This window comes from Microcaecilia unicolor, unplaced genomic scaffold, assembly GCF_901765095.1.
Source record: "Microcaecilia unicolor unplaced genomic scaffold, aMicUni1.1, whole genome shotgun sequence".
Taxonomy (NCBI): Eukaryota; Metazoa; Chordata; class Amphibia; order Gymnophiona; family Siphonopidae; genus Microcaecilia; species Microcaecilia unicolor.
The window spans coordinates 423819-450726 of record NW_021963742.1 but is presented as its reverse complement, the minus strand read 5'-3'; the positions used below and the strand labels follow the sequence as shown (position 1 = coordinate 450726).

General features: G+C 46.0%; 1 protein-coding gene across 1 annotated transcript in view; it reads left to right on the top strand.

Annotated features, from left to right (window-relative positions):
- Nucleotides 1–26908, top strand: part of LOC115459606 (chromodomain Y-like protein 2) — a 96606-nt gene that overhangs the window by 39151 nt on the left and 30547 nt on the right. The window contains exons 2-3 of the mRNA XM_030189415.1: nt 5376–5964; nt 16365–16582. Coding sequence (XP_030045275.1) covers nt 5376–5964; nt 16365–16582 — 807 coding nt within the window. The remainder of the gene's footprint in view (nt 1–5375; nt 5965–16364; nt 16583–26908) is intronic.

Sequence of the window (26908 nt, the reverse complement as noted above, 5' to 3'; positions counted from 1 at the left end):
AAAGGTATCATCTTATTTTCTTTTCCATGTTTTATTTTGTTTGATTTCTATTGATAACCTTTAAGAGTGGACTAATACGGCTACCACACTCCTCTACATGTCAAGTGGAGAAAGTTTTAAACTCAAAACATTCGTATTGCAGCTTCAGCCTTACTAACATAATGTTTGTTTTTTTTCTTGTGCATGGGTATTGTGGGACGCCTGTCCGACTTCATCGTATAGAGTTCAGAACGTCTAATGTTTGTTGGTCCTGTGCATCTTCTATTAGTACACTTGATCGTATGCTTTTTTCACGTCCTATTGTTATGTCATTTTGGCAACAGGTATGGCAGAGGGTCAAGGCAGTTTTCCAGTTTGATCTCCCGTTATCCTTTGCATTTCTACTGTTTGCACCCCCCAGATGATTTCATCTCTGTGCAAACTGGCAGACTGTACTATCTTATGGTTGTCTTTTAAGAAATTCTGAGGGGTTGGAAGAATGCATCTTTGTTACTTTCTGGTGGAATTCTGTTTGTCAATTTTTTTTTCATTTTTATTGAGTTTTCATAGAAATTAATACAAATACATCATACAGCAGGATGTAGTATGTGAAAAAGAGAAAAAAAACAAAACAAATGCATTACACATAAGCAAATATGAAAACACTAGTAAAAAAAGGCCCGTTTCTGTGAGAAATGAAACGGGCATTAGCAAGGTTTTCCTCAGAGTGTATGTTTCAGAAAGAGTGTGTGCGAGAGATGGAGTGTGTGTGTCACAGAGAGAATGAGAGAGAGAGAAAGAGTGTGTCAATGTTTGTGTGTGAGAGAGAGTGTGTGTGATGAAACAGGTGGTAGCAAGTGTGTGTGTTTGTGAGAGAGAGAGAGAGTCACTATGTGGGAATGAGAGTGTGTGCTAGGGTGCCCCCTCCCCCAAGGTGGCCCCCTTCCCTCCCTCTTCTCTGCCTGCCAGATGCAAGTGTGTGTTTGTGACAGACAGAGAGTTAGTGTGTGCGAGTGTGTTTGTGAGAGACAGTGTGTTTGTGAGAAAGAGAGTGGGTGAGTGTGTGGGGGAATGAGAGTACGTGGCAGTGCCTGCGTGCCTGGCAGCCTGCCTGCCAAGGGGCTTGCATCCCTATGCCTGTCTCCCCACCGCCTACTCCTCCTGCAGCATTGCCTACCTGCTAGCACTGATGTTTCCCTCTATGCCTGCCTGCGTGGCTGCCAAGGGGCCTCCCCTCCTCTGCCTCTCTGCCCACCTTGTAGTGCTTGCCTGGCTGCCAAGGGGCCTCCCCCCCCCTGCCTATCTCCCCACCTCGTAGTGGTCCTGCACCCCTCCGTGGCACTTGATCGGCGTTATTCGCGACTCGTCCCCCGGCCTGCTAGCACGGAGCACTTTTACCTCCTGGTCATCCGGCGTTCCGTTGGTTTGTTTGTTTTGTGGAGGGTGGCAGCTTGGGGATCGTGGCAGTGTCGGCAGGTGTATGTACGGTAGGGTCGGGAGGGCGCAGGACGGCAGCGTCGGTCGTCAGCTGTTTTGCGGAGGGCGGAGGACGCCAGCGTCGTGAGGGCGTGACTGACTGAGATGGACAGATGCTCAGTCGAGAGACTTCAGCACCACGAACCCTTCATGGAAGTCGATGGAGCTGGAGTGGCTTCATTAGAACGTTGGCCTCGCGAATTATGTCCGGAAGGGGCGTGGCTGAGGGCGGGTGTATGAGTGAGAGTGAGTGATGCTGACAGGCTACAACACTACAGGGCTTCACTGTTTCCCTGCCACACTGTGAGCTTCAGAACTGGAGGTGAGCTTGAGCTTTATTATATTAGATAACTGTAGATATGTGAGATATAAACTGCTGCTGTTTTAATGTAATGATCAAAAGGAGCCCATTGCTTTTTAAAGATGGTTAATTGACGAGATTTAAAAGCTGCAGATTCCTGGTGATTTCTAATGGCACAAAGATGATTCCACCATTCTTGAATATTTAGATGAGAGTTGCTCTTCCAGTGAAATGCTATCAGGTGAGTGGCAAGGGCCATCATTATATTAAAAAGTTTTTAATGTTGTTCTTCAAGTGTCAGTTTAGGGGTTGAAGAACGAGAATTATCACATCTGAAAACTGACCTGTTCAAGAAGGCATACCATAAACAACCATCCTAATTACTAAATAATAAGACTGATCAAGAACTAGACAGAATCGAACTCTTATCACTTGGCTAACTTACCTCACTGCTATTAATGATCAAGCATTACCACTTTAATACCTAATGTCGAAAATGATTTCTCTATAATTGATGATCTAACACAGGTTACAATCCAATCTATTACTCAGGAACTTATATGCAATACCATAATATATTATTCTGTACCATATATGTACGCACCTTAATGCAATACCATTTGTATTATTATTATTAGCATTTGTATAGCGCTACCAGACGCACGCAGCACTGAACACCTGATACAAAGAGACAGTCCCTGCTCAAAAGAGCTTACAATCTAAATAATACAGACAGACAAGACAGTTACGGGTGAGGGAAGTAATGGGTGAGAAGGGAGGAAGGGACAAGGGGAGGGCAATTGTGGCTAGGAGCTAAAAGCAGCAGTGAAAAGGTGGGTTTTCAGCATAGATTTGAAAACAGGTAGAGATGGAGCTAGACGTATAGATCCAGGAAGTCTATTCCAGGCATAAGGTGCCGCGAGAGAAAAGGAGCGAAGCCTGGAGTTAGCAGTGGAGGAGAAGGAGGACGACAAGAGAGACTTGTCCAATGAGCGGAGTTCACGGGGAGGAATGTAGGGAGAGATGAGAGCGGAGAGGTAATGGGGGGCTGCAGAATTTAAAGGTCAGTACGAGAAGTTTAAACTGAATGCGGAAGCGGACAGAGAGCCAGTGAAGCGACTTGAGGAGTGGGCTAGTGTGGGTATAACGATTCTGGTGGAAAACAAGTCGTGCCGCAGAATTTTGGACAGATTGGAGAGGAGAGAGATGGCTGAGCGGAAGACCAGTGAGAAGTAAATTGCAATGGTCCAAGCGAGAGGCGACAAGGGTGTGGATAAGGGTTCTGGCAGCGTATTCAGAAAGGAAGGGGCGAATTTTGCTAATATTGTAGATAAAGAAGCGACAGGTTTTGGCGATCTGTTGAATATGGGCAGAGAAGGAGAGAGAGGAATCGAAGATGACTCCAAGGTTACGAGCCGAGGAGACAGGGAGGATCTGAGAGCCATTAACAGAGATAGAGAAAGGGGGAAGAGGGGAGGTGGGTTTAGGGGGGAAAATGAGAAGTTCTGTTGAGCTTTAGATGGCGTTGAGACATCCAAGTAGCAATGTCGGACAAGCAGGCTGAGATTTTGTCCTGGATCGAGGTTGAGATTTCAGGGGTGGGAAAATGTGGGATACAAATACTACAAATAAATAAGACAAACCTTCAGGAAAGGAGAAGGGAATGATTGCATTTATTTTCTTCCATATTTGAGTCCAGGCACCCTGTGCTAGTTCTGTTATTGGCACGGGCCATTTCCCGTGCTAGAAAATGATTTCTATTTTCTAGTGCAGGGAGCAGGGAGTAGGTGTTCTTAGTGGTAATTGGGCAGCGCACCACTATTACCACGCGCTGCCCAATTACCACGGGAATAGTACGTGAACCCTTACCGCTTACTAAATGGGTGTCGGTAAGGGCTCAAGCAGTAAATGGCCATGCACCAATTGGAAAATTAGCACACGGCCATTAAGGACCTCACTTAAAAAATAGGGGGCACAAATCGGAAGATGGGCGTCCTCAACTGCTTTCCGTCGCGGGGACGACCAAAGTTCACTGGGGCGTGTCGGAAACATAGCAAAGGCGGGACTGGAGCGTGCTTAACACATGGGCATCCTCGGCCAATAATGAAAAAAGGAAGGGCGTCCCTGACGAGCACTTGACCGACTTTACTTGGTCCATTTTTTCTTGGGACCAAGCCTCAAAAAGGTGCCTGAACTGACCAGATGACCACTGGAGGGAATTGGGGAAGACCTCCCCTTACTTCCCCAGTGGTCACCAACCCCCTCCCACCCAAAAAAAAACTTTAAAAATATTTTTCCAGCCTCTATGCCAGCCTCAAATATCATACCCAGCTCCATGACAGCAGTATGTAGGTCCCTGGAGCGGTTTTAGTGGGTGCAGTGCACTTCAGGCAGGCGGACCCAGGCCCACCCCCCTACCTGTTACACTTGTGGTGGTAAATGTGAGCCCTTCAAAACCCACCAGAAACCCACTGTACCCACATGTAGGTGCCCCCTTTACCCCTTAGGGCTATGGTAGTGGTGTACAGTTGTGGGTAGTGGGTTTTGGGGAGCTCAGCACACAAGGTAAGGGAGCTATGCACCTGGGAGCAATTTCTGAAGTCCACTGAAGTGCCCCCTAGGGTGCCCGGTTGGTGTCTTGGCATGTCAGGGGGACCAATGCACTATGAATGCTGGCTCCTCCCATGATCAAATAGCTTGGATTTGGTTGTTTCTGAGATGGGTGTCCTCGGTTTCCATTATCACTGAAAATCGGGGACGACCATCTCTAAGGTCGACCTAAATTTCGCAATTTGGGCATCCCCGATCGTATTATCGAAACGAAAAATGGACGCCTATCTTGTTTCGATAATACGAGTTTCCCCGCCCCTTCGCCGGGACGTCCTGGGAGGACGTCCTCGGGAAAACTTGGGCACCCCTTTCAATTATGCCCCTCCACGTGGCCTTCACACATAGGCATATAAACTTACCCTCATGAAGTCCAGGATGAATGTTCAGAGATATTCTGAATGGTGGTAGGTTGATGTTGCAGTAGCTGCTACTCAGAAAAATGTCTGCCACAACCCCTTACTGCTGGAGCTTGTCTTTTGTGGCTTATGCAGAAACCTAAAAGTGCAGGAAAGCTCTGGGACATCATGGTTAAACTAGGTTAAAGTGCTAAAGCGTTCCAGTGTTAGCTATTATTAATCTGAGTGAGCAGAAAAGCCTTTCAGAGTCCAAGGCTTTTTTCCTGGGGAATCAAAATTCTTGAAAGCCGGTCAAAAGTCTTTGAAGGTGATTTTGAAGGGAAACAACATGGCAGCTATACTGATTTTTTTTTTTTTTGTAGGAATTCAGTTCCAATTAAAATATTAGCAAAATGTCTTGACACTGAGATCCATTAGTGTTCTTATCAGAAGTATAGCCTTGTATAAAAAAGAAAATACAGGAGCGTTTCTACTTTTTGCTTCTGTACCTGTAGCCTGGTGGTCTGGTCAGTGAAGCTTTAGTTTCGCCAATGTCTTACTAATGGTTTTTGATAGTGTCAGGTTCGAATACTGAGCAACTTGTGAAAGTTTCTGGGTCATTTTGCTAGTAAAGTATTATTTTCAGCTGTCTTTCATTCTTCTTTTATCTTCAGGTTGAAAGGATCGTAGACAAAAGGAAGAGTAGGAAGGGTAAATGGGAATATCTCATCCGATGGAAGGGTTATGGGAGCAATGAAGACACATGGGAGCCTGAACATCACCTGTTGCACTGTGAGGAATTTATTGACGAATTTAACAGACTTAATGTCACCAGAGAGAAGCGAACAAAACACGCAAAACAGGCTATCGCACCGAAATATTTACGAGAAGCTCGAGGATCATCACTTGAGAAACTATCACACCATCCTTCCGAGTCTGGGAAAGGCAGAGGAGCAACACATAAAAGAAGGCGGATAAACTCAGCTCTTCAGAAACCAAAAAGGGTGTATACGACAAAACAGCCATCTGGTGAAAGAGCCACTAAAACCGTGACTTACCGAACTACACCCAGCGGCTTGCAAATAATGCCGCTTAAAAAGACTCATCATGGAATGGAGAATGGAGACGCCAGCCATGAGAAAGATTCCAGATATTTTGGAAATACACCACGGCGGGAAAAAATGGATTTGGACGACCATGAAGAAGGCCACAATTTGTCAAGCAAGCTGGAAGTTGATGAGTCACCTCTCATGAACGGAATAGGTATGGCATTTCACTTCTGCTGCTGTTTATTTTCTGTTCTAACATTTGTAAGGGAAACATAGTTTCTTCTTCCTTGAATCAGAAAACATATTTTGGGAGCTAAATCACAATTATTTTAAGGTGCCTCTTATACTTGTTAACTGCCTCAGTCATTTATTTTAAAATTGTCATTGTTTTCACTATTCTAGTTTTTCTGATTTCAAAAGCACATAGCATCAAATGGAATATTTTGTTAGAATTCATCTTAAGGGTTGTGATAGCTGAAATAATATTGTGGGGTATTGTATCACATATTGCAACTGGCTTTCAGTAGTGACGATGTCACAGATGACCAGCATCACATGCTTTCTGTGAGCCAATCAAGTTCTAGTGTGTGCTCCCATCCAGTGTTGCCAGGTGGGCGGTTTTACCGCCCAATTGGGCGGTTTTCCGCGACCCGCCGCAGGAAATTTTTGCCCGCGGTGGGTTGCAGTTTTTTGGGCTTCTTTTTTGTCTTTTGGGCGGTTTTTTAGGCGTTTTTTTCGGCCGCAGGGGGCGGGGTTAGTGACGTTTTGGGCGGGGTTAGTGATGTTCTGGGCGGGGCTGATGACGGGGGAGGCAGGGCAGATGACGGTGGGGGCAGGGTTGATGACGGCAGGGGCGGGGTTGATGACGGCGGGGGCGGGGGTGATGGGGTGGGGGTGTCAGGGGCGGGGTTTGAGTTTGGGCGGGTTTTGGGTTGGATTTAGCCTGGTTTGGGTGGGAAAAAAATTTTCCACCTGGCAACCCTGCTCCCATCCAAAGCAAAAAAGTCCAAAATGGATCTGTAGGGAGCTGGAAAGAAGGCATGCCTAGTATGAGCAAAATCCTTTACTGTCTCCAAGAAGAAGTAATTTATGTTGAGGGTTGCACCTTCAGTCATTTGGAAATGTGAACAAAATGCCCAAAACTGCTGGGCAAAAAAAAACTTTATTCAGTCTAAAAACTTTGGCGCTGTGCATGTCCGCTTCATAGGGCTTTTGAAACGTTGCAAAACTGTGATGTGGGTAATGTTTTTTTCTTTTAAATTTTATAGCTGGATTGACTGAATTGTGTGTAGTAAAAGCTTAATATGTACTTTAATAGCCTTGTACAAAATTTACACGATGTGAAGAATTAAAGTAAAAGTATTTTATAGGGTTAATAGAAAAGAATCAAAGGGGCTCTTTTACTAAGCTGCACTAGTAAGTGGGCTTAGTGGACATTTAAAAAAAAATCAGGGGTCCTTTTACCAAGCTGGAGTTAAAAGGGCCCTACATTAGCAGTGGGGGCCGTTTTAGCCGCTGGCCAGGGCCCTTTTTTAACGCAGAGAGTTAAAAGTCCCTAAAAAGACATGGCCACGCGATAAGATTATTCTTACCGCGTGGCCATGCGGGTGGAGGACTTACCGCCATCCATTGAGCTGGCAGTAAGGGCTCCCACGGTAACCTAGCGTAACCAGGCAGTGTTGATTACCTCCGAGTTAGCGCTTCGCTAGAAATGACAGAATTATGTAATGTAATACCAGAAATGGCGCACGCTAGGGGCGGAACTACCGTTGTCGGCCGCGTTGGGCTGGCGGTAGACCTTAATGCGGGAGCACTTACCATTTCCTATTTAGGAGGCGGTAAGGGCACTCGCTTTATGGACGTGCTAATTAGTGTGGTGGTAATGTCGGTGCATTAGCCGAGTATTTATTTATTTTTATTATTTTTATTTGTTGCATTTGTACCCCACATTTTCCCACCTATTTGCAGGCTCAATGTGGCTTACATAGTACTGTCAAAGGCGTTTGCCCAGTCGGTGGATAACAAATACAAAGTTGTATAGTGATCGTATGAGGTATAAGTGGAGGGTCGGAATGGATGAAGATTGCGTGTTGTCCTGTGCGATCATAGTCATGCTGTGTTGGTAGGTGAAGAGGGTTACGTGGGGTCGTTGGGGCAGGCCTTTATGAAGAGGTTGGTTTTTAGTGATTTCCTGAAGTTCAAGTGGTCGTGGATTGTTTTCACAGCTTTTGGGAGCCCATTCCATAGTTGTGCGCTTATGTAGGAGAAGCCGGCTGCGTAAGTTGTTTTGTATTTCAGGCCTTTGCAATTTGGGTAGTGTACGTTTAGGTAGGATCTTGATGATCTGACTTTGTTTCTTATTGGTAAGTCTATGAGGTCTGTCATGAATTGTGGGACTACGCCGTATATGATTTTGTGGACTAAGGTGCAGATTTTGAAGTATAGCGCTTCCATATCTGTTCTCTGCCCTTGACACCCCCCCCCCCTCAAAAATAATTAAAAAAAATAATAAATACCACACATTCTGTACACACAAATGACAAAACTGGCAGCCTGCGTTAGGCCATTTTTTTGCGCTAGGTGTTTGTTAGAGCTTAATGCAGTAGTTCAAGGCCTGTTGTCTCCTGAGAAGAGACCTGTGTTTGTAAGGAACCTGCTGTGCAAACTTCTAAGATCCAAGAGGGGACCAAGAAAACATGGTGGGGTTATTTTGGAATGATGTAGAGTTGCTTCCTTTTATTAAAGGTTTTGGAACAAAAAAAGAATTTCCTGGCACTGTTGAACTTTGAGCTATAAGGGCTGTCTTTCTTTAAGGTAAATTTGTTTCTGCTGTATTGAGGCCTGCTGCCGCCGAGTGGAATGGAACGGGTCGATGTGGAGCGTCTGTTTACGCTTTCCAAAAATACTAGGACAAGGGGGCATGCGATGAAGCTGCAGTGTGGTAAATTTAAAACGAATCGGAGGAAATGTTTCTTCACTCAACGCATAGTTAAACTCTGGAATTCGCTGCCAGAAAAGGTGGTTAAGGCGGTTAACTTAGCGGACTTCAAGAAAGGGTTGGACGGCTTCCTGGAGGAAAAAGCCATAGAATGTTATTGAATGGACGAGGGAATACAGTATTTCTAGGATGGGCGGGACAAATTGCTTGTTCTTTTGGCCGCTGTCGGTGACAGGGTGCTGGGCTCGATGGACCCTTGGTCTGTCCCAGCATGGCGATGCTTATGTACTTATGTCCCCATGACGGCAGCAGTTCTGTATAGAAGAAAAGTCAGCTTAAGTATATCTGCTCTGTCAAAGAGGGCACAGGTGTGTAGCTGTTCTTAATAAACCACAATCATTGCCACCTAGGAGAACTCTTTGCCAGTGGAGACCTCTGGAGTTGAGCTTTATTTCCCAGACTATAAACCAAAGATTCAACTAGAAAGCTAGTAGTAATTCAGTATTCGTAAGTCGGGTTATTAATTTACATCACCTTCTACCTCTCCTGTTTGTCTCCCCTCCAAAATGTTGAATTGTGCAATACTTTGTAGTGTGGCCAGATGCTGTGAGAACAAGGTTTAACCTTATTTCCGTTATGACATAAGCCAGATGTTTTGGGGTTTAATTTGGTTTTTGTAAATTTATTTTTGATTAAGATCTCTTTCAGGAGTTGATGGGTTGCTGAGTTACACCACCTGATTTCCAGTTTGATTGATTAATCATTTGTTCTCACTCTTAGCAGACGGCCTTAGAAGAGCAGAATACTTTTACGGGTGAATCATCTAAATAAATCCGTCAGTTAAGACGAATATTAAACGTAGCAGCTGTTATTACAATTTCAGAAAGAAGCACTGACTTCACAAACTTTTGTAAAGAAGTTTTCCAGTGATTTCACAGGTTAATGAAGTGTTTTCCTCTTCTACTGGCAAAACGTTGGGAGTATGCGAGTTGAAAATATTTCTTCGTGCCATTTTTGCTAAGTGATGCTGTAAGGCTTCGTCTTTGATTGCACGACTCTCATTGTTTCTTGCAGTACTAGGGGGGTAATTCTAAAAGGAGCCACATAGATTTCAGTGGCAAACATGCACATAAATGTCGATGTTCTAGTCGCTAACCCCCTGATTCCATCGAACCTGGCTGCTGTATTTTGAGCAGTCTGGAGTTTTTTTGTGAGTTGTTCTTTGCATCCCGCGTAGATTCCGTTGCAATAATCTACATGACTTAGCACCATTGATTGTATTAGGTTTCGAACGGTTTCCCTTGGGAAGAAAGGTTTTAATCGTTTGAGCTTCCACATTGAATGGAACATTTTCTTTATTACAGAGTTTACTTGGCTCTTGAGGGTAAGGTTGCGGTCGAGTGTGACGCCATTGGCAACTCAGCAGCATAGTTTCTGTTTTATTTAGTGATTAAAAACTTATATATTGTCAACAGTGATCAAAATGTCTTGCAAAGCAATATGCAATACATAAAATTAACATTAAAATATTTTAAAAACTGTACTACCAAACTTATTCTGGGGGAAGGCTACAGTACAATGTTTATGTATCACCCTTGTTGACTGGTCTATGCTTTCCTGTCTTGTTGTATCATTCTTTTCTATTTTAACCAATGATATTTTTAAATTTTAAACTATTATGACCTGTCATTCAGACATAGCGGGATATCAAGTTTTTTAATAAGTATAAACATAAAGGAGGTGGAAAGGAGAAGGAAGGGAACAAGAGAAAAGAGGGTGAGAGAAAGAGAGGACTGGGAGGGGGGAGATGACCTGGGTTAGGGCGAGGAAGAAGGGAAAAGAGAGCCTGAGTAAAGGTCACAATGATGGAGAGGGGGCTGGGTATTGGGAAGAGTAATATGAGGAAATGGTTTGGGCATAGACAGAGGGGAAAACTAGAAATAGAAGGAAAAAAGAGAGAGATCCTGGGATGGGGAATAGGGGGAGGGGGATGACAACCTGCACAGAGCATGAAGGAATAACTTAAGTGGAGTGGCCTAAATTCACCCGTTTACCTGTGGGGCTCCTCCCCGACCCCACCCCTTGCACTGACCCTTACCTGCCCACTTTTGGCCAATCATCTCTCTATATAAAAGGCAACCCCAACGTTCTGAAGCCTCCACGGAAGTTGAGGCGCACGAGATATCCGGTGTGCCCTGGAGTGTCTGCACCGCCCTCGCGTCAAAACGTCATGACGTCGAGGGCGGAGCTGTGACGCTTGAGGGCCGAAACGGAAACGCCACAGCGAACAACTAACAAGGCAAGTAGCTCGGAGGGAGGGGGCCCCTTGCTAGCGCCCGTTTCATTGCGCTCAGAAACGGGCATTTTTTCCTAGTTGTCAATATTCAGTGTCACTGTCCGATTAAGTGCCACTGAATATCGGCAGTTGGACAGCCATGAGTGATTTAAGTGGGGTGGACTATCTTCACCTAAATAAGGGGAAAATAAAGGTTCTCTGAGTAAATAAGAAATTGAGGAGGGGGAATGAGTGGTCCCCATCAATTTAAGCTGACATCAGAAGTGGTGGGTCTAGGAATACTTCTTGGCTTGACATTAACCCTGTAATCTCAAGTAAATTTTGTGGTAAAAAAAAAAAAGGCCTTTTGTAAGCTTCAGTGGTCAGATCCATCTGTTTTCATTCTTAAGGCCCAGGAGATTTTAAAATGCCCAACAAAGAGGATCCCAAGAAACAGCAAGGCAAACGATCTGCAGACTCCAAAGTGGAAGACAAGAAAGCAAATCAGTAGTAGATATACACAAAGATAATAGTCGAGTTGCACACAAATATGGTGCCCGACACAGGCCGTGTTTCGCCCAGCAGGGGCGTCAGGGGCTACGTTGTGATCTTCACTATGAGATGCTTGTGAAAAGGTGTAGGCTATACTCCACTAGTTGGTATAACCAAGGCAAGATCCAGCAACATTGTGGTGCCGGTGTGCGAGTTGTTATTTCATGGAAATCTTGCCTTGGTTATGTGAATAGAACTTGAGCTGGGTTTTTTTTCCTACTACGGTGAGATTTGCGTTTGTCTTTTAATATCAACTATTGGAGTATAGCGTGCACCTTTTCACAAGCATCTCATAGTGACGATCACAACGTAGCCCCTGACGCAGCCCTGCTGGGCGAAACACGGCCTGTATCAGGCAACATATTTGTGTGCAGCAGGGGCGTAGCCAGACTTCAGCGGGAGGGGATCCAGAGCCCGAGGTGAGGGGTCACATTTTAGCCCCCCCCCCCTCCCGCCGCCGCCGACCCCAACCCTCCCCCACCACCGCCAGGTACCTTTGCTGGCAGGGGTCCCCAACCCCCGCCAGCCAAAGTCCCCTTCAGCGCCAGTCTCCGAGTCCAGAGCGTTCGCTGATCTGGATTCTGTTTCTGTGAGTCCTGTCAGGACTCACAGAAACAGAATCCAGATCAGCGACGCGCCGGCGCTGAAGAGGACTTCGGCTGGCTGGGGTTGGGGAAAGGTACCTGATGACGGGGGGGGGGGGGGGGGGTCAGCGGCGGGGGGGGGGGGGTGAAAGCAGGGGGGCCAGGGCTAAATCTGCAGGGGCCCATACCCCATGGCCTCACCTTGCTACGCCCCTGGTGTGCAACTTCACTATTAAAGTTTGTGTATATCTCCTACTGATTTGCTTTCTTATCTTCCACATCCATGAGATTTTAAAACAGTAATTTAGGCCATATTTCTTTTATATATATATATATATATATATATATATATATGGACTGCTGCAATTCCACCTAATGAACAAATGTCAAATAATGCAGAATGGAACGGCTAGAATCATTTTGGGAATAAGTAGATGAGAGAGAATACATCTCTTTTTTTCTTTGCACTGGTTACCTGTGAGTTTACATAACCAGTGTAAGATTTTAATTCTGGTCTTCAAAGCCCTTATTAAGTGAGGCCTTGTTGTTTGGCTGAGAAAGTTTCATGGTATTGGCTAGGAAGGGGCTTTGTGGTGTAGCACAGAAATGTTTCAGCATTTTCTCTCATTTTAAAGTGCACTCGAAAGAATGTTTTCGCTAGCAGAGCACCTACGTTGTGAAATCAGCTGCCTCCTGAGATCAGAGAGTTGGACATTTGTTTCCTGTTCCATAAATAGCTTAAAACTTGGCTGTTTTCCACTGTTGGTTCAATGAGTTAGAATCAATCTGTTGAGTGGGATTTACCTTTGATGTCCAATGATTTGTATTTAGACTGATGTATTATGGTTTAGGTGTAATGAATTGGATTTTTTTTAATTTGATGGTTCCAACTTTTATCTGAAGTTTTATGTGTAAGCACTATTATCCACCTTGATTGGGGCAGTGCAAAATAGAAATATGGTATTTTTTTTTATAAGTTCAATCTTTATTATTTTTTGCATAAAATGGTGCAAAGGCAAGAAAAAAAACAAATGACAAAACTACCAAATAAATCACCTGGGAATCATAAGTTAAATAAATCATAAATCACATCATCGTTGATATGAATAGTCGAACAGAGATTCAGTATGACATGGCTCTCATTGAAGCTGAACCCAATCAAGGGGCTGTATAAATATAGTATTAAATTAGCCTTATAAAGGCAATATTTCTGCTCCCTATAACTGTTTTTTTTCTTAACATTTTGTTGTTTCAGTGTCAGTGAAGCTAAGGAGATCCTTTTCTAAAGTGTTCTAAGCAGCTGGCATGTGAATTGCCACGTGAAAACCAAATTGCCCACAACCACAGTAATCGTTACCATGTTGCTAATCGCGGTATTCACTACATCCCGTGTTATGGAACAAGAAGTGGGCAGGTTATGGATGTGGCCTGCACTTCAGTTAGTGCATGGTGCTTTTCCGTATGCTGTTACTAATGCTGATGGCGTGGATGCATTTACTGCGTCCGTATGGTAAAGCATTATTCTGCGTGATAACTCTATGAGAATATACTTGGAACACCCCAAACAGTTCCCTCCCAATTCTATAAACATGGGTGCCCAACTTTAGGCTTAGAGCACCCAAGTTATATAATAAGGTCAGTTACACACACAAATTAACTTAACAATTGGCTGTTAATTGGAGGTAACAGCCAAGTATTTGGCTTAAATTGGTGCTAATTGGTGCCAATTAATACCACTTGGAAGATGTATGTGCAGCTCACCTTAGTCACTCTTGTTGAAGCGGCACACGTCATTTCTGTCACTCACAACTTCTAGGGGGTGTGGCTGTGGGAGGAGCATGGGTGGGTTGGGGCGTGGCTATGAGTTATGCACATACATTATAGAATACCAGGGGTTATACACCTAATTGTCAACAGCTGGGCACAAGCCTTTGATAGTGGAGGAGTGGCCTAGTGGTTAGGGTGGTGGACTTTGGTCCTGGGGAACTGAGGAACTGAGTTTGATTCCCACTTCAGGCACAGCAGCTCCTTGTGACTCTGGGCAAGTCACTTAACCCTCCATTGCCCCATATAAGCCGCATTGAGCCTGCCATGAGTGAGAAAGCGCAGGGTACAAATGTAACAAAAATAAAAATAAAAAAAAAATATGGTGCAAGTCAGTAGCATAGCTAGAGTTCAATTGTTAGATGGGCCTGGAGGTGGACTGGGTGGGCACAGGCCTCACATTTCCTCCCCACCCACTACCACCGCCCGTCACCGCATTTCCTCTCCATCTGCCCGCTGCTGCCGCATTTCCTCTCCACCCGTTACCCCCCTCCCCCGAGACAGCCCCTGCACATGGTCAGTTCTGGTCATTTTTACTGACCTGAAGTGCCGTTCTTCCTCCAGCACCGGCGATTCCCATAGCCAGCCTTCTGCCAGCGCTCGTCGTCGGAGCCTCTTTTCAAGCGCGTCCCGCCTACTCTGCAACTTCCTGTTTTCCGCAAAGGTGGGACGCAGGAAGTTGCAGAGTAGGTGGGACGCGCCTGAGAAGAGGCCCCGATGACGCGCGCTGGCAGAAGGCTGGCTATGGGAATCGCCAGTGCTGGAGGGAGAACGGCGCTTCAGGTCAGTAAAAGTCAGGAGACCACGCAGACGGGGCGAGCGGGCAGAAGAGGCTGGGCGGGACTAGAGCAAAAGTGGCTAGGCCTGGGCCCGTCCAGGCCCACCCGTGGCTACGCCCCTGGTGCAAGTGCTCAAGCCTAAAGTTAGGTTCGAAAATGCAAACTAATGCGAGTATTTTATAACGGCAATTCCATGCTCAACCGCCCTTATAGAGTTTGTGCTCAGCATGTATCATAGTAACATGGCAGATGACGGCAAATAAACAACTGTACGGTCCATCCAGTCTACCTAATAAGATAAACTCCATTTGTAGAATTTACCCCTTCTTGCGTAGGCTTTGCATTCACCACACTGCCCCTGGGATTCTATATATGGCGCCTTCATTTCCACGCAGAAATCAAAGCCATGCCCTTAACTTAATTGGTTAACTAGCTAATCAGTGCTGTTAATTGGATATTACCAAGCAATTAGCACTAATTGGCATTAAGATTTACGCGCACAACTCAATAAAGCGCATACTGTAACGTGGTGCGCCTAAATTCCAAGTCACGTAGTTGGAAAGAGGGTGTGTCCATGAGCGGGACATGGGCAATTTCTAAAATCTATGCGCGTTGTTATAGAATACGCCCGCTCTCCCCCGGATTCTATATAGTGCGCTTAGATTTAGGCATTGCTGGAAGAGTGCGCAGCATTTTTCTCCAGCGCAACGCGGGATGTTTTAGCATTTGCATTTTGTTAGTTCCCACACGGCTAGAATTTGGCGTCTTTTCCGATGCATTCCCCGCACATTTGTCTTTTTCAAGACGAAAGATGCATATAGAAAATGGATGATTGATATCCTTGGCAATAGATATTATTATTATTATTAGCATTTGTGTAGCGCTACCAGACACACGCAGCGCTGAACACCTGATACAAAGAGACAGTCCCTGCTCAAAAGAGCTTACAATCTAAGTAATACAGACAGACAAGACAGTTACGGGTGAGGGAAGTAATGGGAGTTAGAAAGCAGCAGTGAAAAGGTGGGTTTTCAGCCTAGATTTGAAAACAGATAGAGATGGAGCTAGACGTATAGGTCCAGGATGTCTATTCCAGGCATAAGGTGCCGCGAGAGAAAAGGAGCGAAGCCTGGAGTTAGCAGTGGAGGAGAAGGAGGACGACAAGAGAGACTTGTCCAATGAGCGGAGTTCACGGGGAGGAATGTAGGGAGAGATGAGAGTGGAGAGGTAATGGGGGGCTGCAGAGTGGATGCATTTAAAGGTCAGTACGAGAAGTTTAAACTGAATGCGGAAGTGGACAGGAAGCCAGTGAAGTGACTTGAGGAGTGGGCTAGTGTGGGTATAACGATTCTGGCGGAAAATAAGTCGTGCCGCAGAATTTTGGACAGATTGGAGAGGAGAGAGATGGCTGAGCGGAAGACCAGTAAGAAGTAAATTGCAATATCAGTAATAGACCCCTGACGCAAGCGTTCCTTGCTGAAATACAAACCGTGTTGGGCCTGGTTAATAAAGCATAGCCGAGACGCCCCTTACCTGAAGGCTCCTTGTGCTTATTTGGTCTATAAAATGCTTTGAATATCAACCCCTATAAAATTACCCCCAAAGAGCAAACATTTCTGTATCTATCTATCTATCCACCAATGCTATATTTCATCCCAAAAGGTTCATCACTGCCCAATGGACGGATGAATTCGCACAGCCCTGTGAAACGGAAACTGGAAGTGGTGAAAGATTATGTATTTGATAAGAGACTGAGGTACAGTGTCCGTCAGAATGAGACCAGCTGTCGATTCCGAGACATTGTGGTGAGGAAGGAAGATGGTTTTACGCATGTACTGCTTTCAAGCCAGACATCAGATAACAACGCGTTGACTCCCGAGGTAAGCACACAGCCGTGCAGAAACGTAAAACTGGACCTGAAATGGCAAAGAATGCTCTGAATATCAGCTGAACTCATGAGTGATTTGGGAGGTCATTATAAGGGGTTTGCATGACATTTGCATGCCCTGTGCGTGTAAACAGTGATTTTTAGAAAAGCCACTCCTTACACATGAATATTCACAGTACGCACAGATTTAAAGGCAGTGCGTTATGGTCATGGTTTGGGCAGGTCAGAAAGGAATGTTTATGTTGCCAGCTTTGCAGCACCAATATATATGCACTTTTAAAGAATCTAAACGTTCACAGACAAAAGTGTCAGCTAAGTGCTCGTTTGGACCTGGGGTTTGCAGAAGTGATTCAGGGGGAAATTTAAAACCATCTCTAAAATCAAAAAAATAGCTTGGGTTCTTAATTGGTTCCCCTTGGACCTCCAGCTTTGTAAAATCGGGCATGTGTAAGTACTGGCACGTGTGTGTTGACAACCCTGAGTGATGCCACTTTTATTGGGGGGGGAGGGGTTCTTGGTAAAATTACTGCTTCCATTGGATATGCTGCAAGCAACACACGTGTGCTTCTCATCCTTATACACGTTTTATAGAAAGCTCCAAATTCAGTGAGCATTTTGTACAGTACCTGGGAAATCACGCATATCCAGACTTGGATGTCCATTTTGCTGCCTGTATGCAGGGGCAGCCCTACCATTAGGTCACCTGAGGCTGGGGCCTCAGCCAGCACTTTTCTGAGGTGGCATTGCCTCCCAGCCTTACTACCCCAACCCCTTTCCACCAATTCCCAGAGGCTGCCCTGCCGCCGGTCTGGCGCCTTCTGTCCACTGCGGCCCGCCTCCAAGGAAACAGAGAGGCAGGCCGCAGTAGAGAGAAGAGGCCAGGACTGGCGACAGGTCAGCCTCTGGGAATTTCTGCCACCGCATTTGGAAAAACGAGAAAGAAAAGGGAAATTGGTGGAAGGGGGTTGGGAAAGGAAGGGGGAAATGGCAGACCATGGCAGGGGGGTGGCGGCAGCTTATTCCTTGCTTTGGGAGGGGAAGCGGTAGCGGGGCAGCGGTGGCTCATTCCTTGCCTCAAGAGGGGCAGCGACGGTGGTAGCTCATTCCTCGCCTCAGGCGGCAGATTGTCTTGGGCCCCTGCCTAGGGTTACCATATTTTGTCCTCTGAAAAAGAGGGAACATGCCCCGCCCCCTGTCACATATTCCCCTCCCCCGGGTCACATATTCCCCTCCCCCCCCATCACCTCCCCTCCCCCGGGTCACATCCCCTCCCCTTACTTACTATCTACTGCCCTGGTGGTCTAGTGACCTTTTCGGGGCAGGAAAGAGCCCCCTCTGTCCTTGCCCTGCATCCTGTTGCTGTGACGGTCTCGGGATTCAAAATGGCCGCCGAGAGTTGAAGTCTCGCGAGGCCGCTTCAACTCTCAGTGGCCATTTTGAATCTCGAGACCGTCACAGCAACAGAATGCAGGGCAAGGCAGCGCTCCGGGCAGGAAAGAGGGGGCTCTTTCCTGCCCCGAAGAGGTCACTAGATCACCAGGGCAGGAGATAGGACGTAAGGGGAGGGGAGGCTAGGATAGGTCCGCCGTCCGTCCAGAAATCCGGACAAGCGGGCGGACTGGCAAAACCCGTCCGGACGCCCGGACATGTCCTCAAAAAGAGGACATGTCCGGGTAAATCCGGACGTATGGTATCCCTACTCCTGCCTATTTGATCTATGCAGAATCAAGCTTCATGACTTGCACAGATAGGAAGTAATCTGCGCAGCCAAGAATTTCACCAGGATTTGGCCCTTACAGAATAGGATCTAATGAGTACTTTGTGACATATAACTAGGGCTTCTGATTATAGGTTTCTAACAAATACAGCCACTTCCCCTAGGACTCTCTCGTCCCTCCCACGCCTTGCCTTCTGTCCTCTGCTCAGTGTTTGTGCTTTTTTTCTGCACTGAAGATTCCTAAGTGATGCAAAGTTATATATCTGATTCCACTGAAAAACATACAAAGCAATGGTATGCGAGGCACAAAACCACTGATAAACATCAATATTTCTTCTTATATCCTCAGAGGAAATGAACACACGGACCAATATTCAGCCTGCAGTCGTCAGCTTTTTTTTTTTTTTTTTTTTTTTAATGCTGGCTACCATGAGCTTTTCATACCCGGTTATTCAGTGCCTGGTCAGCATACAGGGACAATGCGGCCACCAGGATTTATCCCAGTACTTGCAATATTCAAACCGGTGCTGGGATGACTGCCAGATAAAGGACTTCTTTTACAAAGCCACGCTAGCGATTCTTGGTGCGGCAAACGAGAGAAAGCCCATTCAAATCCAATGGGCTTCCTCTCATTTCTTATCTCTTGTTTGTCCTGTTTGTCTGTCCTAATTAGATTGTAAGCTCTGTCGAGCAGGGACTGTCTCTTCATGTTCAAATGTACAGTGCTGCGTACGTCTAATAGTGCTATAGAAATGATAAGTAGTAGTAGTGTTTGGGATTCCGGAATCTTGCTACTCTTTGGGATACTGCACGGAATGTTGCTACTCTTTGGGATTCTGCACGGAATCTTGCTACTCTTTGTACTTATCCCTTATTTGTTCTGTTTGTCTGTCCTAATTAGATTGTAACCTTTGTCGAGCAGGGCGTGTCTGTTCATGTTCAAATGTACAGTGCTGCGTACGTCTAGTAGTGCTTTAGAAATGATAAGTAGTAGTAGTAGTAGTCATTTGCCGCGCAGGAATCGTTAGCGTGGCTTTGTAAAAGAAGCCCAAAGTTAGGAAAGCTCTTACCTTGATCCTGGTAGTTAACCTGGTTAGCAGACTGAATATTGCTGCTAGCTAGATATCTCTCGTCTCCGTCACCCCCAACTCCCCCCCCCCCCCCATCATTACCAGGTAGTGCCATGATGGTCTGTCCAGGTAAGTGCCACTGAACATCGTGGTTTAACCCTGATGACTACGATTTGACTGGTTAAATCATTTTATTTGGGGGGGAGTTGGGGGGTCATTTATATCCCACATTATCGCAGTAGATCAGGTTCAATATGGCTAACTACTTCTTGTGATTAACAGTACAAAAAGTGATGCAGGATAATATACATTAAGTAGTAATAACAAAGTAAGGGGGTCTTTTACTATGGCGTGCTCACGTTTTTAGCGCACGCTAAAAATAGGCAAGCGTTAAACGTTAGAGACGCCCATAGGAATACATTGGCATCTCTAATGTTTAGCGCGCGACTGTTTTTAGCACGCGCGCTAAAAACATGAGCTTGCCTTGTTAAAAGATCCCCCTAAATGAGGATTGAGTAATTACAATGTGTAATATGGAAATGAATGCTAGACGCGAAAAGGTAACAAACCCGTATTGTAGTTGACTACTACTACTACTTAACATTTCTAAAGCGCTACTAGGGTTACGCAGCGCTGTACAATTTACATAGAGGGACAGTCCCTGCTCAAAGAGCTTACAATCTAAACGGGTCCCGTCAGCTGAGTTTGAGCATGGATTATAATTATGATATGTTCAACACCACTATGGCGTAAACAGGCGCTTTCAAGATTCATTTCATTTTGAAATTTTGGATGTTGACATTTGAGCTCCATTGGATTTAGAGCATTTTTGAACAGTACTTTTGAAGAGAATAAATATATATTTTTTGCCGATTACTGTTTCACGTTTGGTATTTTGTGGAGGAACTCTTTCCCTGTGCCCTGAAAAATCTGCTCAGTAAAAAAAATGTGCCTAGGTGTATTATCTAAAGTAGGCCTAAATTGTGTAGAGTAAGATTAAACTTCCACGGGAGATATAGAATATGCCAAGCACCTCTCCATGCAACCAAATTTATGCCATTTGGCATAAATCCCACAGAGCCGAGTGTATTTTTATAATAATGCGCATAGATTTTAGAAATATCCATTTCTCACCTATAACCACACCCCCTTTTCAACTGTGCAACTTGGAATTTATACTCACCACATTATAGAATATGCTTAGCGAGTTTTGCACATAAATCGTAATTAATGCCAATTAGTGCTAAGTACATAAGCATTGCCATGTTGGGACAAACCAAGGGTCCATCAAACCCAGCACCCTGTCACCGACAGCGGCCAAAAGAGCAAGCAATTTGTCCCACCCATCCTAGAAATACTGTATTAGTCCCTCGTCCATTCAATAACATTCTATGGCTTTTTCCTCCGGGAAGCCATCCAACCCTTTTTTGAAGTCCGCTAAATTAACCACCTTAACCACCTTTTCCGGCAGCGAGTTCCAGAGTTTAACTACTCGTTGAGTGAAGAAAATTTTCCTCCGATTCGTTTTAAATTTACCACACTGCAGCTTCATCGCAGTATTTCTGGAAAGTGTAAACAGACGCTCCACATAATTGCTTGTTAATATCCAATTGACGGCGCTGACTAGCTAGTTAACCAATTAAATTACGCGCACAAGAAATCCTCTCTTCAAACCCCCCTCCCTCAGCTCCGAGCTGACATTATTTTTCCAGCGGTAAGAGCAGATTTTGTGCGCTGTTCTCTCAGCATTGGGAGGGCATAGCAAATGACCTCATTAACATCCATTTGACTACATTTCAATACAATTTTCAGCCATCTCTTGAGCTCACATTGTTTCCTGCACTAAAGCTCTCTGAGCATTCTGCCGGCGCTGGTCCAATGCTAACCGGCTCTAACACCAGCGTTAGGTGCCGAGCGTCGGCCCCTTGGTGTGGTATCTCATTTCTCTCCCGTCAAGCTTTCAAAAAATTACAGTGGCTCCTGGGCGTGCAGTAACTGTAGGAAAGAAACCTCACGAAGCCGTGAGATGTAAAAAGAAGACTTTATTGAAGATACTTAAAAAAAACGACCTGACACGGACGTTCATGTCTGCTTTTTATGTAGATTTACCAAGACCCCTGAGGCAGGCCTTTGGGCCGAAACACGGCCGTGTTGGGTCGGTTTTTACGTATCTTCAATAAAGACTTCTTTGTTATCCTCCTTGGATTTACCTCACTGTCTTCTTTTTTTTTTTTTTTTTGTTACATTTGTACCCCGCGCTTTCCCACTCACGGCAGGCTCAATGCGGCTTACATGGGGCAATGGAGGGTTAAGTGACTTGTCCAGAGTCACAAGGAGCTGCCTGTGCCGGGAATCGAACTCAGTTCTTCAGTTCCCCAGGACCAAAGTCCACCACCCTAACCACTAGGCCACTCCTCCACTGTTGCTGCTATTTGAGATTCTACATGGAATGTTGCTATTCCACTAGCAACATTCCATGTAGAAGTCGGCCCTTGCAGATCACCAGTGTGGCCGCGCAGGCTCAGACTCACAGAAACAGAAGCCTGCGCAGCCTTCTACATGGAATGTTGCTAGTGGAATAGCAACATTCCATGTAGAATTTCCAATAGTATCTATTTTATTTTTGTTACATTTGTACCCTGCGCTTTAATGCGGCTTACATGGGGCAATGGAGGGTTAAGTGACTTGCCCAGAGTCAAAAGGAGCTGCCTGTGCCGGGAATTGAACTCAGTTCTTCAGTTCCCCAGGACCAAAGTCCACCACCCTAACCACTAGGCCACTCCTCCACTGTTGCTGCTATTTGAGATTCTACATGGAATGTTGCTATTCCACTAGCAACATTCCATGTAGAAGTCGGCCCTTGCAGATCACCAATGTGGCCGCGCAGGCTTCTGCGAGTCTGACGTCCTGCACGTATGTGCAGGACGTCAGACTCACAGAAACAGAAGCCTGCGCAGCCTTCTACATGGAATGTTGCTAGTGGAATAGCAACATTCCATGTAGAATTTCCAATAGTATCTATTTTATTTTTGTTACATTTGTACCCTGTGCTTTAATGCGGCTTACATGGGGCAATGGAGGGTTAAGTGACTTGCCCAGAGTCACAAGGAGCTGCCTGTGCCTGAAGTGAGAATCGAACTCAGTTCCTCAGGACCAAAGTCCACCACCCTAACCACTAGGCCACTCCTCCACTCCACTCCACTCCACTTTTTACTTTACATGCAGTAACTGTGCAAACATTGTTCTTATATTTACTGTCGGGCTGTAGTTTTAAGATAATTATGACCATTTACTGGAACATGAGTTAGAAAATCTCACATGTAGGGAAGCAGCGTAACTTGTCCAGAGAATTGCTAAATAGTTGGGTTCCTGCTGTAAATTTTAATACATGCCGAACTGTCGTATTTGTTGACCATTAGAATTGTAGAGCTTGAGATGGACCGTATTGATTTCAAGATCTGTGCCTTAACTCACAAGATCATTTACGGAGAAGCACCTGTGTACATGTGCGATTTGATCGATTTGCCGTCGAGAAATTCCTTGGTGACATCTCGAACTTATTTAAATCTGCATGCAGGCATCTAAAATATAAGACAATCTACGCCTCTTCCTTCTCATTCATCAGCCCGCGAACCTGGAATGCTTTGCCGAGATTCTTGAAAGAGACATCAGATCATCAAACTTTTAAAAAACTGCTAAAAACTTATTTGTTTAACAAAGCCTAGTGGTTAGGGTGGTGGACATTGGTCCTGGGGAACTGAGGAACTGAGTTCGATTCCCGGCACAGGCAGCTCCTTGTGACTCTGGACAAGTCACTTAACCCTCCATTGCCCCATGTAAGCCGCATTGAGCCTGCCGTGAGTGGGAAAGCGCGGGGTACAAATGTAACAAAAAAACAATAGATACTATTGGAGATTCTACATGGAATGTTGCTGCTATTGGAGATTCTACATGGAATGTTGCTATTCCACTAGCAACATTCCATGTAGAAGGCTGTGCAGGCTTCTGTTTCTGTGAGTCTGACGTACGTGCAGGACGTCAGACTCACAGAAGCAGAAGCCTGCGCGGCCACATTGGTGATCTGCAAGGGCGACTTCTACATGGAATGTTGCTAGTGGAATACAACATTCCATGTAGAATCTCAAATAGTAGCAACAGTGGAGGAGTGGCCTAGTGGTTAGGGTGGTGGACTTTGGTCCTGAGGAACTGAGTTCAATTCCCACTTCAGGCACAGGCAGCTCCTTGTGACTCTGGGCAAGTCACTTAACCCTCCATTGCCCCATGTAAGCCGCATTGAGCCTGCCATGAGTGGGAAAGCGCAGGGTACAAATATAACAAAAATAAAATAGATACTATTGGAGATTCTACATGGAATGTTGCAACTATTGGAGTGGAATAGCAACATTCCATGTAGAAGCCTGCGCTGCCACATTGGTGATCTGCAAGGGCCGACTTCTACATGGAATGTTGCTAGTGGAATAGCAACATTCCATGTAGAATCTCAAATAGTAGCAACAGTGGAGGAGTGGCCTAGTGGTTAGGGTGGTGGACTGAGGAACTGAGTTCGATTCCTGGCACAGGCAGCTCCTTGTGACTCTGGGCAAGTCACTTAACCCTCCATTGCCCCATGTAAGCCGCATTGAGCCTGCCATGAGTGGGAAAGCGCAGGGTACAAATGTAACAAAAATATAAAAAAGTCAACAATGCTGTTTAACTCCCTTATTCTTTTCTTCCCGTTTTGTTAGTTTATCCACTCCTTTCCTTCTGTTAGCTTCTCCTGTCTATTTTTGCTATTGTATAATGTAATTTTATTGTAACTTTGTTAGCCACATTGAGCCCCGCATAAGCTGGGAAGATGTGGGCTACAAGTGGACCAATAAATAAATAAATAAAACAGATGCTGTTCAGACTAGAAACTAGAGAGCTGCACGGGAACGGGGTTTGCGGGGTTCCCGCAGGGACGGAAGCAGTTCTGCGGGGTTCCCGTGGGGACGGAAGCAGTTCTGCGGGGTTCCCGCGGGGACGGAAGCAGTTCTGCGGGGTTCCCGCGGGGACGGAAGCAGTTCTGCGGGGTTCCCGCGGGGGACGGAAGCAGTTCTGCGGGGTTCCCGTGGGGACGGAAGCAGTTCTGCGGGGTTCCCGTGGGGACGGAAGCAGTTCTGCGGGGTTCCCGTGGGGACGGAAGCAGTTCTGCGGGGTTCCCGTGGGGACGGAAGCAGGTCCTGCGGGGTTCCTGCGGGGACGGAAGCAGGTCCTGCGGGGTTCCCGCGGGGACGGAAGCAGTTCTGCGGGGTTCCCGCGGGGACGGAAGCAGGTCCTGCGGGGTTCCTGCGGGGACGGAAGCAGTTCTGCGGGGTTCCTGCGGGGACGGAAGCAGGTCCTGCGGGGTTCCCGTGGGGACGGAAGCAGTTCTGCGGGGTTCCTGCGGGGACGGAAGCAGTTCTGCGGGGTTCCCGCGGGGACGGAAGCAGTTCTGCGGGGTTCCCGCGGGGACGGAAGCAGGTCCTGCGGGGTTCCCGCGGGGACGGAAGCAGTTCTGCGGGGTTCCCGCGGGGATGGAAGCAGGTCCTGCGGGGTTCCCGCGGGGACGGAAGCAGGTCCTGCGGGTTCCCGCAGGGACGGAAGCAGTTCTGCGGGGTTCCCGCGGGGACGGAAGCAGTTCTGCGGGGTTCCCGCGGGGATGGAAGCAGTTCTGCGGGGTTCCCGCGGGGACGGAAGCAGGTCCTGCGGGGTTCCCGCGGGGATGGAAGCAGTTCTGCGGGGTTCCCGCGGGGATGGAAGCAGTTCTGCGGGGTTCCCGCGGGGACGGAAGCAGGTCCTGCAGGGTTTCTGTAGAAGTGTAAGCTGCACTGCATCAGCCTCTCATCTGCCAAGTACCTTGAGTGCCGTCTCCTCCTCCTCTTCCTCCTTGCTTTAACAGCACAAATGTGGAAAGTCTTCCATTAAGGAGGTGGTAGAGACACAAATGATGATGGAATTCAAAAAGACTTGGGATGAACACAGAGGATCTCTAATTAGAAAATGGAAGTTATAAAAATCCTAACCTTAAATGGCTGCATGTGTGTGGATGTGTCAAGTGACACTTAGATGGCGACTCTGGCTGTAATTAACATGGGCCGATACCGGGCAGACTTGTATGGTCTGTGTCTAATATATGGCAGTCTGGTTTAGGATGGGCTAGAAAGGGCTTAAACAGCAACTTCAGTGGCTGGAACATAAGGACAGTGCTGGTCAGATTTTTACGGTCTGTATCCCACAAATGAGAAGACGAATAGACTGGAGTGGGCTTCAACGAGAACTCCAGCAGTTGGAACATAAGTATAGGGCCAGATAGACTTCTATGGTCAATGTTCCAGAAACACGAAAGAAAGTATATAATATCACACTCGTTGATTTAATCATGAATTGATAATGAGTGTGACTATTGGGCAGACTGGATGGACCGTTCAGGTCTTTATTTGCTGTCACTTACTATGTTACAATTAATCCTCTTTGCTCCTGTGCTGATGTGCAGACCTCAGGTCTGACACCTGACCTACTGGCATGTGCATGTGGTGACCTCTCAGCACACAGTGCCAGAAATCAGAGACAAATCTTACATGTGTACACCAGAGTGTTCTACGTTTCAGCTTCCAATCCTTCCTTGCCTACAGTGATGTGGCTCAAATTCAGAGGGAGCTGACCAGAATTTTCTTTTATGTGCCATTAAATTCTTGCGGGGACGGGTGGGGACGGGTTGTGATGGGTTAAATTTTTGCGGGGATGGGTAAGATTCCAGTGGGGACGGGTGGGGATGGGTGAGATTCTAGCAGGGACGGGCGGGGATGGGTAAGATTTCTGTCCCCGTGCAACTCTCTACTAGAAACCTACAGCTCGATGATCCAGGAGACAGTCCTGCATATTGCCACAAATGAGACTTGTATCTGCCAGGGCTGTGGAGTCAGGTACACCAAACCTTCGACTCCGACTCCTACTGTGTATGGTAAATCTAAGAGAAATTTGTTTAATTACAGAATCATAGGATAATTCTTTATGTGCAGAATTAGGACTAATAGACCACAAAATATATTTATTTTGAAGTTTGAACAAAGATCCTGAACAAAAAATATGTAAGGATAAAATAATACATTTACCATATATTGTAATGCTGTAAGTTTTTATTTTGTAGCTGGAGTCAGAGTCATAAGTACATAAGTAATGCCATACTGGGAAAAGACCAAAGGCCCATCAAGCCCAGCATCCTGTCCCTGACAACGGCCAATCCAGGCCAAGGGCACCTGGCAAGCTTCCCAAATGTACAAACATTCTATATATGTTCCCGAAATTGTGGATTTTTCCCAAGTCCATTTAGTAGCGGTCTATGGACTTATCCTTTAGGAAACCGTCCAAACCCTTTTTAAACTCTGCCAAGCTAACCGCCTTCACCATGTTCTCCAGCAACGAATTCCAGAGTTTAATTACATGTTGGGTGAAGAAAAATTTTCTCCTATTTGTTTTAAATTTACTACACTATAGTTTCATCGCATGCCCC